Below are 13963 nucleotides of genomic sequence, written 5' to 3'. Positions count from 1 at the left end.
GCGGGTCTGTCACGAGGCCGGCCAATCGGACGCAGAGCATTGTGCGACTAGTTGTCCCAGCGCGGCGAGTCTCCAGCCAATCAGAGGACGCAACCCAGGGCGCAATGGGGCGGGGCGCGCGAGCCGCGTTCCTTCCTGGTTCTTGAGAGGTGCGTGTGATGATAATACGGCGGCGGGAGGGGGCTCTGGGAGCTAGTGTGGTCCCGCCCTCTGCGCATATGCTGGGTGCGCGCGCGCGGGAGGGGGGAGGCGCTACAGGGAGCTCCCGCCGGGGGTCAGGCCCCATGGGGGGCGGGCGCTGAACGTGTCAGGTCTGTTCCCCCAGGCGGAGTTGACCTCCAGTGTCTGCATCAAGGTGAGACCTGGCTGCCTGGTCTGCTCTGCTCCCACAGCGCTCGCTCCTGCTGGCTGCTTTTTGCCACCGACTGGGGCAGTAGTTCAGAGCTCTGGGAAGGGCAGTGCTCCCGGCCGGGGTTATAGGGGTTTGTGCAAGAGTCACCCGATGATCAATATCAACTTGCCCATAAAGCGGGTGAGAAAGGAAGCGGAGAGCTCAGCGGCGTCTCATTTTGGTGGTATCAGTGGATTGTGCTTAAGGTGGTGGAACTTGCCCACTGATCCATGGTGGAGTCAGAAGGCCAGAGGCGAAGAGCAAATCTAGGACTCATCACCCTTCCTTCCAGAGCAGGAAGAGCTTGCTATGCTCTGGTGATGGGCTGGGGTGAAAGGAGGAGAGATAACAGGGAGAAGAGAGAAATACCAGGGAGGTGCTGAGGACAACTGTAATAGAGGCTTAAATTAAATGTATATCCCAAATAATTAAAAAAAAAAAAAAAGGACCAAAAATGCCACAGTGGCTAAACAACAGAGTAATAGAAGCAGTGGCAAAAAAGGCATCCTTTACAAATTGGAAGTAAACTCTTTTTAGGAGCATAAAATCAGGTAAGTCAAGTGCCAAAGTATAAGGCAGGCTAATACAGAATGTGAAGAGCAGCTATCTCAGGACGCAAAAACTAAGCGCAACATTTTTGTATGTACGGCAGAAACAGGAAGCCTGCCAAACAATCAGTTTAAAATAATTATTCTCAAATGAAAGAAACTATATGCAACAAAGGAAAATAAAACATTCACAACTTATTTATTGGCATAAAGGGAAAAATAAAATCCTCATTCATGTAATCTCTATTGAATTATTAAAATCCATGACAATATTCAATATAAATATAGGTGTAAAAAAAGCCCTCAACATTTAGGGTTTATATTAATGAAAAGTGTGTTTAGTGAGATCATGCTCACTATCTCCTAGGTGCAGGATAAGGGGGTGTCTTCTTTGCCTTCTACTTCTATCCCCAAAAGTCATTGTCTGTATTCAGAGACAGTACAACTCCCTGGGTTTTTTTTTTTCCTGTGTGCTGCTGCCCTGTCGATTTCACATTTCTCTATTGACTTTGTATGTAAATTATGCCCACTGTATTACCTTACAAAGCTTAATTTACACCTCAACAAAGACAGGTGAATAAACATCATTTGTTTGACGGAAAACCTGTTTGTCAACTGTGCCTTAATACAGACTTTAAAACATGTTTTCTTTATATAAATGTAACTCCTTACATAGTGTCTGTACATACATTTCACAATGCTATGACTCCAGCTTTCATTTAAGACTTCACATGACATTCTTTGGTGAATCAGAATATAAATACCATAATCAGGACAGTCCAGTAAACCCCCTTGCCAGTTGGCATTAAGAGTTTCTTGGGTCACAATTGCACAAAAGCTTCAAATTTCTCAAAGAGAACAAAAATATCTATATCAGCAGTTCTCCAAGGCCAGGCAGCGGAGCACCAGTGTTCAGCTGGCTGACTTTGTGGAGATGCCTCTTTTCCTTGTTTCCATGCATTAAATCACACAAAGAGAGTTAAACTTTAGAGCTGGGTGAAATCTTCTCTTTCTGTGGAAAATTTTAACAAATAACTCTCCCTCCCCAAATTTTCCATTCAAAGTTTTTATTTTGCCCCAGAAATTTGAAAACCAAAATATTCAAGTTGGAAATCTTGCTGACTTGTGGGAGTTGTAGTTCAGGTGCCTCAAGCTCCCATTCTCTTCTATTGGCTGGACTTCCTGATCAGGTGACATCTCACATGATGCAACATTGTCTCCCCTCTATGAGAGGTTTGGTGGTTTTTCATGGGAATCCCTGGCTATGATCCATTATGAGATGTAGTCCAGCTGGAGAGCCTGCCTCATAGAGGAGAATGGGTATATGAAGCAACTGAACAACAACTGCTGTAAAGCACCATGTCAGCATTTCTAAATCAAAATATTTCAGGTTTTGAGTGAAATATTTTTATTTTGGGGTGTTAAATTTTTCAATGAAACAGCTTTTTTAGATAATTTTTGTTTAATCAAACACTAATTTTTCTGTCAAAAACAGATTATTGTTTTCAGCCAACCCTGCTAAGATTACTTTATAGTCTTTCCAATCTTATTTTTCAAAATAAACCGTTTTTGATGTGCCAGAGAGAGAACAGGTGGGAGGATGAGTCCATGCAATTGTGAATGAAAAGGGAGCTGTTCAATGCAACAACCTTTCTATTAATTTGTGCTCTGTACTATGCAAAAGATTAAGAATCCACTGATGTTTACTGTTGATTTCAGGCAGCAGTGTTCCTGTTAATACCCCCTGATGACATAAGAAGGAGTGAAGCTAATGTGACTGTCTGGCAGATTGAAGTTATTTTTAAAGTTTCAGCCATATGACCTCTGGTTATGTGAGGTCACATGGGGTAGTAGAAGAGATGGATCTGTGGTAGCAGGAGCCTGGACATGTATCAGTTGTATCTGGTTCTACAGCCCCATGCGTGTAATGCATGTGTGCACACACAAAAGTGCACAGCCAACTTAGGGGTGCTGAATATCATTCACCTGACTTAGAAGAAAGAATGCTAAACTGTCACAGAATTTGTGTTAGACTAGTACAGTGATTCTGATTTCAGTGGAACTTGTGAAGGTGTTTCTGATGAGCACTCTCTCAATCTAGAAAACCTGGTTTGATGAAATTGAGGAAATGGTGACATAACTGAGCATCTGTCAATGGATTCCAAATGTGCTGTTTCCTGTATTCCTAGGACAATGAGGAAAGTGAGGGGAAATCCAAATAAACGTTGTGTGACAGGGAAAGGAGAGGAAGCCTGAAACAATAACCAGGACACCATCAAGAATGGAACTACCACTTCCCACAGTGTTCTGGGGCAGAAAATACTGGAGGGGGCTCTAGACTAGACTCTTCAAAAGTTGGCCAGCAGCCACATCACCATAGGCTGTGATCTTATCATATGTTAGAACTAAGTCATGTTAGGCCTGTCAGAACTTAGATGGGAGACCTCAAAGGAAAAGCTACGATGGTGCAGGAAATGGACTTGGTGATACAATAGGAAGTCACTCTTCCCTCAGATTGAGTGAAGTCACTGCCCTTATGCTGCCTTCTACTGCTGCAGGTGTTATCTTTTGGAAGAAATGTGAAACCAAGAACCAGATCATTAGTGGCTATTAAGGGTGTCCCTGGAGTAGGAATGTTAGGTCTGGTATCTTGGCCAAATTCCAGGTTACGTAATTCTAGTTTGCCTGAAGATGAGAGGATGGATCACTTGATGATTTCCTGTTTTGATCATTCCCTCTGGAGCACCTGGCATTGGCCACTGTCAGAAGACAAGATACTGGGCTAGATGGGCCTTTGGTCTGACTCAGTGTGGTGGTCTTTTGCTCTAAGATTTCTTTTGATAAAAGTCTACTTCCTGTCCTAACGTGTTGGGTAGAGTGATGTGTAGTTAAACACCTGCCACTTTCCATGTTTATGGGTACTGTAGGTAAAGTTGTTTGTAAAGCACTTTGGGATTACTGAGGGTGAAAGGGGCTAAACTAAATGTAAAAATATTAGTATTTAATATTAGATATTTTTTGCTGATGGGGGTCCCACTTAGTACTTAGATCTTCCATCGCATGATTAGTAAAACCCATCTATGGTTGGGTATGACTTTGAGACCTTGTTAGGACAGTCCTATGTATCTGAGTGTGCACACCAGGACTGGAAGAAACCAAATCCTAAAGTCAATGGGCATTTTGCCTGAGTAAAGATTGAATTAAGACAGAAGTTTCTGCCTGGCTGGCTGAATGGGGAAGTGAACCCTTTGACTGGATCTCAGCTTCTAGGCAGCTAATAGAACTTCCTGGGAAGTTGGGAAAGGGGAGGGAGGGCAGGAAAAGAAGCAATTTATCTATATTATTATTGCCACCCAAATAATGAAACGAGTTGGAGAACAGAGTCAGTCTTTCAATGATTTATTTACCATGGAACAAACACCACTCATGATTAAGACTGCGTTTTAGTCACAGGTATTTTAGGAACAGTCATGGACAGGTCACAGGCAGTAAACAAAAATTCACGGCCTGTGACCTGTTCATGACTTGTACTATATTCCCCTGACTAAACCTTGGGAGTGCCGTGGGTGCTCATGGGGGGTCATGGATGCTTGGGGGGGGGGAGCGGCCTGGGAGTGCTGTGGGAGCCTGGGGGGGCCCGCAGATGTTTTGGGGGGGCAGTCCGGGGAGCTAAGCAAGTGTTAGGGGAGTTGTCTGGGGGGCACTTGTGGGTGCTTGGGTGGGAGCAACCCAGTAACCCGACTTGTGCTGGGGGACGGTGGGGGAAGAATTGGCAGGACTGGCAGGCTCCCTACGTGGCTTCTTGGAAGTGGCAACATGTCCCTCCCTAAGCTTGTAGATCTGTGTGCTGCCAGTTCCGCAGCTCCCATTGGCCAGGAACCGCAACCTGTGGGAGATGTGGGGGTGGTGCCTGCAGGAGGAGGCAGCGCATGGGAGAAACATGTTGCCACTTCCAAGGAGGCCACCCCCACAAGATAAACACTGCCCAAAGCCCTCACCCCCTCCCGTGCCCCACCCCACAGCCCTGAGCCCTCTCCCACACCTAAACTCCTCCTGCTGCTGTTGAGGGTGGGGGGGCAGTGACCTGAGACTGCCCCAGCAGTGGCCAGTGCAACTGGCCCAGGGGTTGCCTGAGATGCTCGGGCAACCCCAGAGCCAGGTGCACCAGCTGCTGCAGAAGTCACGGAGGTCGTGGAAAGTCACGGAATCCATAACTTCCATGACCTCTGTGACAAACTCGCAGCCTACTCATGATGAATATTGAAAAGAAAGGGAGAAGCTGTGACCAGACTGGCTGGTCTCTTCTAGCTGATCTTCCTGTGCTCTCTGGGCAGAATTGCATGTTGCTGTGGAACCAGGGCTGTCCTTAGCTGGCCAGGAATTAGTTGTGGGGTATTGCATTGCTAGAGCAATGTTTTTAGAGATCACGCAATACGTCTGCATTCACACCAAGATAAAACACTTTTGCTCACATGCAATCCTCGGGGCCATTTTCATGCACTCAGAGATATGCGCAAACAGCACTCACGTACTCACACAAGTGGAGATGTGCACAGACTTGTATATCCATTACTTATATGGTATGGCTATGCGGGACTGATGTTTGAGATCACATACGCATACAATACACCCGCCCGTCACTCCTCCCACACCAAATATACACAACACTGCTAGTACTGGGTCTTTATTTATAGCGTCTGGTAGCCAGAAAGGCAGCAGGGACCCAGCACTGGGGTATGGATGTGGTAGAATATCAGAGATCACACACATACAGAAATACATGTACACTGACACAAAATAGCTTCAGATTCATTTAATTGAATCAGCGTCACATCAGAGTCATTACTCATGCATGGCAATCATTCTCGGATGTGAGATGCTCTCAGTGACAACTGCTTTTGGTTTTTTAAAGTACATAAAACCACATGTTCCAAGAACATGGGAGGGGCATAAAACAAGAACAAGACTTCAAACTTTGCTACTGTGGCTTGGCTTTTCCCCCACCAAGAGTTTCCTCAGTGCTTCATACATTTAAATCCTCCTCTTTAGGTCATTTTTCATCCCTGCACTGAGATTCTGAAGTTCCTCGTGTATGGCCCGTTCTGCATGTGGGACTGAAAATGTACCTAGACCTAAGCCTTTTTCCTACTAATATAAAGCTAGCTTCCAAGTCCTCTCTCCTAGACCTATTTTAGCTACTTATATGCCCCCCCCACCATATGTAAGCACTTCACAATATGCAAAGTATTGAGTTCCCAATACCCCTGGGGGATAAGGAAGTGCTATTATCCCCATTTTGCAGATGGGGAATGGAGGCATAGAGGGGCCAAGTGACTTGCCCAATGTCACACAAGAAGTCTGAGGCAGAGCAGGGTCTCCTAAGTGCTAGGCTAGTGCCCTAACCACTGGACTACCCATCTTTTCTACATCACTCTCTTTCATGAGTACCAATGTATATCCCAACCGCAGAATCCTCCACAGCACTCGCTAACAGTGTATTGCTGTCTCATGAGATCTGCCACCTTCACACTGATACCCAAAGACACCTAACTATTGACATCTCTATCAAGTCCCCTGCCACATCTTACAACTGGAACAATCTTTTTGCATGAGGAACTGTCACTCTCCTCTACATATTTCAAGAGGTGAGCCCTCCTGTTCAGGGATTTGTTCCCCATTTCCACTTTTTCCCCCTCCCATCCCAAGACCTGTACTTGGTTTCCTGCAATCTACATGCTTTGTGCCTATTTGAATTCAGACAATTCTCTTCCTTTTTGATAGGGTGTTGCGCTGGCTGGTGAGTCAATAGGAGACTTTCCATCAGATATTTGCCCTGTGGAATGCTTCCCTCTGGGTTGGAAGCCATTCTTTTTAACTTTCTTAATCATTTTTTCTTCTTTAAATACAATTCTAAAGGCTTAAAATAACTCTATATAAATAAATAGGAAATAAAATCACAATTTCCACTTTGTCCCACAGCACGTGGCAAAGAAAATATCTCTTTAAAAGGGAAAGCATACTTTTTGGTGCATAGCGCCTGCTGAGATATTATGTGTGCTGTACTGCAGTCTAGTGGATATAGTTTGTCACATCTCTGGCTACTTTAATAGGAAATTTGTGAGTGCTAGATATATCAGTAGATCTCACTCCCTTTACCTCTATGAGAAGAAGAATTCATAGGTTATTTACAACCAGGGAGCAAGACCAGGTAAGGAGCCTTTTGATCTGACTCCAGACCGATTCCTCTTTGCCATCATGGAGCAGCACCAGATGGGAGCCAAGGAAATGTTGGCAGATTAGCCTTTAATCCAGCATTTACCCTACTGGTCTTCCACTAAATGTAGCCTCTGGAGTCGTTCTTGTCATTTACTCTACAGACTAGATCTCCATCATAACCTCATATTTTAGTTCAGTACTGCAGGGAGGTAAAAGCATCAGCTCCCTTTTAGAGACATGCTTGCTGACATATTTAAATCAGAATCTTGTAACTTGTTCTCAGCTGTGGGGATGGGTGCCACAAATGCTTGTAAAAATAACAGCAGTAATAAAAATAATGACTAATATGGCATCTCTAACCCCACACTTTTGGTTTTGGCTGTTTCAGCTGGATGATCCCTGGGGTTTGATGGTGATCCTGGCACTTGAGCTGGGGTTTCTTGTGTTGGAGGAAAGTTCTGCTCTGGATTCTAAGAGTTCACAGACTTCATCCATTGCTCTGATGCAGGACTCAAGGTTTTCAGCCAGTTTCTGGATTTTTGCCTTTAGCACAGCTTGGCTCACCTTTGTGACCTCCCTCGTGTACTCTGGCACAAGAAAGTTGCGCGAACCGTAGAATACCATGAAGCAGATGGAATTGTACAGTGAGATGGAAGCGTTTTTCTCTGACTGAAGCAACAGGGGGTCCATTGGGCCCTGTCCACGGTGGAGGAATTCTAGGCAGCTCAGGATTTCCCTCATCTGGTTCTGACAGTTCACTGCAATCTCCTGCACCCTTCTCAGTTCCCTGGAGTTAGAGAGCACTAAGGAGAGATCGGAAGTGACATTGACAGCCCCTCCGGCAGATGCTACGCCTAGGCCCACGGCAGAAGCCAGGAGAGATGCCCCTAAAGTGGCAGGGCTCAAGGAGAGCCCTACGATGGCTGTGATTGCTCCTACTGCACTCAGGGAACTCCCAGTGATGTTTGCAATCAGGGATCGCCTGCGCAGCTTGTTGATGTTTCGTGCAATCTTGCGAAGCTTCCTGATCTGGCCATGCAGCTTACTTCTCTGATTCAGCAGCAGCATTTGGAAGTGGCGTGTAGGGTCCAGTGCTGGAGGAAAGGTTATAGCATCTCTCTCCATGGCCCTGCCAGGAAATACAAACAGATGGGCTTTACTCAGTCAGTCAGTCTTAGGAGTGTGTGTTTGAGGATTGGTTCAAGGCTCTGTCTGCTGCTTCAAGGTAGTGCAGGTACCAAGGAGGTGAATCCCAGGCACCTGTTCCTTCATGGAGATCCTATGGGATTTATCCTGGATTCTTTCTGTTTAAAGGTGGTGAATACAGAGACTGATGAGGTGAAGCCTAGAGGGATAATCCCTAGGACATTGATTCTCAGTGAAGGTCAGGTTCTCCATGGGGAGTTGCAAACCTATTTCAGGAAGGTCCCATATCCATCATCTTTTTCTTTAATGTTAGTTGTGAGTGAGATCCTAAAACATTCACTGTATGAAAAATGTTGAGAACCTTATTTCTAGGGTGAATTTGAATGGGAAGATAGTAAAATAAATGATTAAACAATCAATTTGTAAGCCCCTAGAGCAGGAGTCCCCAACGCAGTGCCCGCGGGTGCCATGGTGCCCACAGGGGCATCTAAATGCACCCGCATTCTGGCTGGCAATGGAGCATCCGCTGAAATGCCGCCGAATTTCTGCGGCGTTTCGACGGCGATGCCTCTCAATGAAGTCACTTGTCAGCGGCAAGTGACGTCATCGAGAGGCATTGCCGCTGAAATGCCACAGAAATTCAGTGGCGACGCCTCTCGATGACACCACTTGCCACAAAGTGATGTCATCGAGAGGCATTGCTGCTGAAACACTGCAGAAATTTGTCAGCGATGCCTCTCGATGATGCCACTTGCTGCCGACAAGCAATGTCATCGAGAGGCGTCACCACCAAAATGCGGCAGAAATTCGGTGGCATTTCGGCGGATGCTTTACGCCGCCACAGTCCTTCGTCTGCCGCCTGCCAGACGAAAAGGTTGGGGACCACTGCCCTAGAGGATAATACGGGTGATAGCCAACATGGATTTGTCAAAAACAACTCAGGCAAAACCAGTTTAGTTTGCTGCTTTGACAGAGTTACTGGCCTAGTGGATGGGGGGAAGCTGTAGACATGATATATCTTGATTTTAGTAAAGCTTTTGATACAGTCCCACATGATATTCTTCAAATATGTTAAGGACTGTAATAAAGAGGATGGTAACTGATTATTTTCCAGGTCCACTGGAGGTAGGACAAGACCTAATGGACTTATTCTGCAGCAAGGGTGATTGAGGGTACACACTGGGAAAATATTTCTGATGATAAGGATAGTCCTGTAATAGGCTTCCAAGAGAGGTTGTGGAATCGCTATAATTGGAGGTTTTTAAGAACAGGCTGGACAAATACCTTTCAGAGATAATCTAGGATTACTTGGTCCTGACTCAGTGTGGGGGATTGGACTTGGTGACCCCTCGAGATCCCTTCCAGCCCTACATTTCTATGTTCTCTTTTCAGGCTGTGAGCATTGTGTGATCATTACTGTGCTACTGGTGTCCTGTACTTAGCTTAAGGGAACAGAGAAACAACCTAATGATATTGCCAAGCTCTTTATAAAGCATTTTTCATAATTGATTTCAAATCCCTTAGCAAAGTATCATTATCCACATTTTACAGATAGGTAAACTGAGGCACAGAATGAAATGACTTTCCCAAGGTCATATAGCAGCAGAGCTGGGAATAGAATCAAGTCTCCTGAATCCCAGTGCAGTGGCCCCACTGCCTCCCTAGCTAGAGCAGTTTTGCAAAGGAGCTACAAATATGTGTACACTGCAGCCAGTGATGTGATTGCAGCATGTGTAGCTATCCCTAAGCTAGCTTTAATCTAGCAATGATGAGTACCAATAGCATTGAAGTTGTGGCAGGATGTATTTCAGCGCAAGCTGTACAAATCTGCCCATGATCCTGGGTATTACTTGGGCAGATAGTTTGTGCTGAACTCCATGCTGCCGTGCCTTCACTGCTATTGGTACTTGCGCTAGCTAGAATAAAGCTTGCTTGGGTATGTCTACATGACCTGCAGTCACACCTCACACCTACAGTGCAAGGGGTTCTCAGGACAAATTATTTGGTGGCCTCAAAATGTGGCCCCCAACTCTCGCTGCTCTCACGCTTTTCCCTAAAATACTTAATTCGCATTAGGAAAAACAAATAAATATGCACATATACACATCCATATCGTTGTAATTTATTTATTGCTAACTAGCAAGTCTGCTGTGACAAATGGTATTAACAGACATACAAGTATCACTTGTCACAGTAGATTTACTCAGCCCCAAGAAGTCTGCGGACAAATTAAGCCCTGGCTGGTGGATCGGGGGAGGCAGCAGGGTACAGGGGCAATGCGGGGGTGGGGTGGGGGGAGGTGTTGCCCAGGGGAGGCAGTGGGGGGCCAGAGTCTAAAGCCCCGTGGCTGAAGCCCGAAGCCTTGTGACCAGAGCCTGCCTTCCCTACCACTCCTGAGCTGAAGGCCAAATCCTGAGCCCCACCACCCCTGGGAAGGTGGGGAGTTCTCCAGCAGCCCAACTCCTTCTGGAAGCTCCAGCAACCAAGGCTGTCCATCCAGGAACACCAGGAGGCTGTGGCCACAAGAAAAGCCTCTGGTGGTCACATGCAGCCACAGTGACTGCATTTGAGAAACACGGAAACAGACCCTTAGAGGTTGTTTCCTGTCTGATACAACTTCATGTTGAAAGACAGGCAGCCTTTAGAGTGCCAGAGGGTGAAAGATTTCTGTGGCAGAGATCCTAACCCACTCCATCTCTAGAAGACACAGGTAACCAAATCAACACATTAACACTATTGTCAACCACCATTCCTGTCCCCTAAACTGGTACAGATGACAAGCACTGAGCGAAACATTTGTGCAGAACATAATCGGACCTGATAATAATATATAAGAAATCAATTCTGGTAGCCCCTTAATCATTTGTGCTACTGATTTTCTTGCTGAGAAAATGAACATTTTTCTAAAAAGAAAACTGCAGTCTCACAGACACTACTAGTAAAATAATATCCCCCTCCATTCCAGGCTTTCCTGTTGTCTCTCCCAGTTTACAGGGAGAACAGAATCTCCAGCCGTTCTCTCCTTCCCTTGGTTTTCAGAAAAAAAACTTTCCTATGTATTTAATTATTTAAATAGTGGTAATAATAATATCATTAGTAATAGAAAAGTGCCTGAAACAGACCAAAAATGTTTCTGGACAGAATACTCTTTCCTAATTGTTGGTGCTGAAGGGGTCCCGAGCAATAATATTTCCAACTTACCTTTCGTTTCCAGCCAATCTCACCAAGGACAAATTTTATGCTGTTTCTGGATGAACCCAATTTATAGTTCCCACGAACCAATTGCTGCAGTGGGAATGCTTTGCCTCATAGTGGGAGTTTGCCATTTCCTCCCCCCCCTTGTCCAGAAGGATGTGACACACTGGAAAGTGACCTGGAGACAGTGCAGCTCACATCATGTTCAGGAAATGATCCCGTCAAATGGACATTGTGTGTTCGCTTTTCCTGAAGTGCAGGAAAAAAAAAAAATCAGACTATTCCTGGCTCTGAATGAGAGCAGTCATCCTCCTAGGGGAATCACTGCCCTTCCTCCCCTTTAAATAGCTAGTGACTTTATCCAGTACTACACCGACTGGGATGAGTGCTAGCCAGTCAGCTTGCTGGATGAGTGAACCCTCATGTGCATGTAACAAATAAGGAATAAATAAAATACACTTTCAACCAATCAGTTTATTTGCTAAGCCTAGTGTACTTTTGAAAACTGAACTCTGATGGAGATCCTAGTCCAGGAGTGAGCAAACTTTATGGCCTGAGGGCCACATCAGGGTTGCGAAACAGTATGGAGAGCAGGGTAGGGAAGGCTGTGCCTCCCCAAACAGCCTGCCCCCCGCCCCCTATACACCCCCTCCCACTTCCCATCCCCTGACTGCCCCCTTCAGAACCCCTGACCTATCCAACCCCCCCACTCGTCCCCCTGACCGCGCTCTCCTGGGATCCCCTGCCCCTAACCGCCCCCAGGATCCCACCCCCTATGCAAGCCCTCCTTCCTCTGACTGCCCCCTCCCAGAACTCTCCCCCAGCCCCTTTTGGAATGTGGCCCTGTGAACATGGGCGGAGGACTCAAGAGGAGCAGGGACAGCTGTGCAGATGGAGAGAAGTGGCGGTTTCCTGTTCAAAGCGCTGCTTCTCTCTGGCTGGCTGTGCAGCTGCCCAGTGCTCCTCCTGAGTCCTCCAGCCGCATTCCCCACACTCCCGCTACCCACTCTGCCTGCCTGCTCCCCTGCCCCTGGAGTGCAGCCACTTCCCCCTGCGGGGGGTGTGCCGGTGCTAAGCTGCCCGAGCGCCCGGCCTTGCGGCTCCCTGTTGTTGGGGGGTCCCAACCCAGGACAGCCTGTGTTCCCTTGTAAATCTGCCCCTGAGTCATGCCGACCAGCTGGAGCCAGCGACGCCAGCGCAGTGCTGGCACAGTGAGCTGAGGCTGCAGGGGAGAGGGGACAGTAGGGGAAGGGCTGGGGCCGGCTGGGAGCTCAGGGGCCAGACAGGACGGCCCTGTGGGCCAGATATGGCCTGTGGGCTATAGTTTGCCCACCTCTGTCCTTGTCCCTGACTGGCTGCAGCACACACACGACGTGAAAGAATCACTGGCCTACACCAGGGAAGCTGTCATCGGTGGCGAGCAATCAGTGTAGCTGCACCAGTGCTGACTCTTGAGTGTAGACAGGATCATGCAGAGGTTTATAGTGACTGAGCTAAAAGAGGTTTATCCCTTAACCCGACTTCATTCTGTTTACAGTCCTTACCTGTCGCGTCATATTGAATTGAAGCTGTACACTCCTCAGGGTAGGGACTGTATTTATATTTCCTTTTGTTAGGTGTCTAGCATGGTATAGGACGTTCAAATAATTTGTGCCCAGAAAGAAGGGGTGCATTTGCTGGATAACTAGTCATGAAGAATTAGTCACTCAGCTCTAGTCCTAACACCCTCTGGCCTGCCTTTACACAAACAACATTGGCAAAGAGCAGAGCATATTCCAAGAGAGGGTAGCCTCAGTGGTATTCTTTGTATTATTGACAGTGTCACTGACCAAACCCCAAGTATAAGCTTAAAATCCTCTTGTAATAGCCAGCTATCTACCTATGCACACAGGATGACCTTTCAGTTATTAGTCAGGTGGTCTCTCACCAGAAATGTTACAAATAAGCAGAGCTGAGGATGTGTTTGTTGGTCTGAAGGTTTGCATGGCACTGAGGATGGGAGGATGGATGTGGCTGAGGAGATGGTGAAAACAGAACAAGTATTAAATAGCTACAGGCGACCCCTGCCAATAGTGTGTGTGTGGGGGGGGGGAGAGTGAGAGCAGTGGCTTCAGCAGTGTTACTAAGCATGCTCAGTCAATGTAAGCATGCTCAGTACAAACCAAGCAGCAAATCAGGGTGTGGGGGCACACATCTTCTCTGGACTATTAATATGCATATAACAATATGCTGTTAAGGACAAATATACTGGAAGTATTGACCTAGATATCTGTGATTAAATGAACCCCAGCATGTTTCATTTGTACAGCTCATTGGATTCCAGCCCCCACCAATGGAAACATTTGACTTTAAAAAATCTCAAAATAGAAAAAAAAAATCTTTTGATTAGCAAGTTTTGACCAGCCCCGTGCATTTGGTTTGCATCCTCTCTTGAGGAGCCTAAAACTTGATGAGGACTGGTGTACTG

The 13963-nt window shown here is 46.4% G+C and overlaps 1 protein-coding gene and 1 long non-coding RNA gene across 2 annotated transcripts; one reads left to right on the top strand and one right to left on the bottom strand.

Annotated features, from left to right (window-relative positions):
• Positions 1-5607: 5607 nt before the first annotated feature.
• APOLD1 (apolipoprotein L domain containing 1) lies at positions 5608-11653 on the bottom strand. The gene is made up of 2 exons (XM_032797430.2): positions 11503-11653; positions 5608-8284 (listed from the first exon to the last, which is right to left on the bottom strand). The coding sequence occupies exon 2, from the start codon at positions 8278-8280 to the stop codon at positions 7540-7542; it is 741 nt and encodes a 246-aa protein (XP_032653321.1). The 5' UTR covers positions 8281-8284; positions 11503-11653; the 3' UTR covers positions 5608-7539.
• On the top strand, positions 8955-10409 carry LOC142047077 (uncharacterized). Its single transcript, XR_012656224.1, has 2 exons — positions 8955-10032; positions 10113-10409. It is a non-coding gene; the product is annotated as an uncharacterized LOC142047077 (long non-coding RNA).
• Positions 11654-13963: the final 2310 nt, after the last annotated feature.

The sequence above is a fragment of the Chelonoidis abingdonii genome, chromosome 1 (genome assembly GCF_003597395.2).
Source record: "Chelonoidis abingdonii isolate Lonesome George chromosome 1, CheloAbing_2.0, whole genome shotgun sequence".
NCBI lineage: Eukaryota > Metazoa > Chordata > Testudines > Testudinidae > Chelonoidis > Chelonoidis abingdonii.
Note: the sequence above shows the minus strand (reverse complement) of the source record. Positions and strands in the feature narration are given on the sequence as shown.

Excerpts from the sequence above, each read along its gene's own strand:
- APOLD1 (XM_032797430.2), bottom strand. The coding sequence starts at position 8,280 with ATGGAGAGAGATGCTATAACCTTTCCTCCAGCACTGGACCCTACACGC.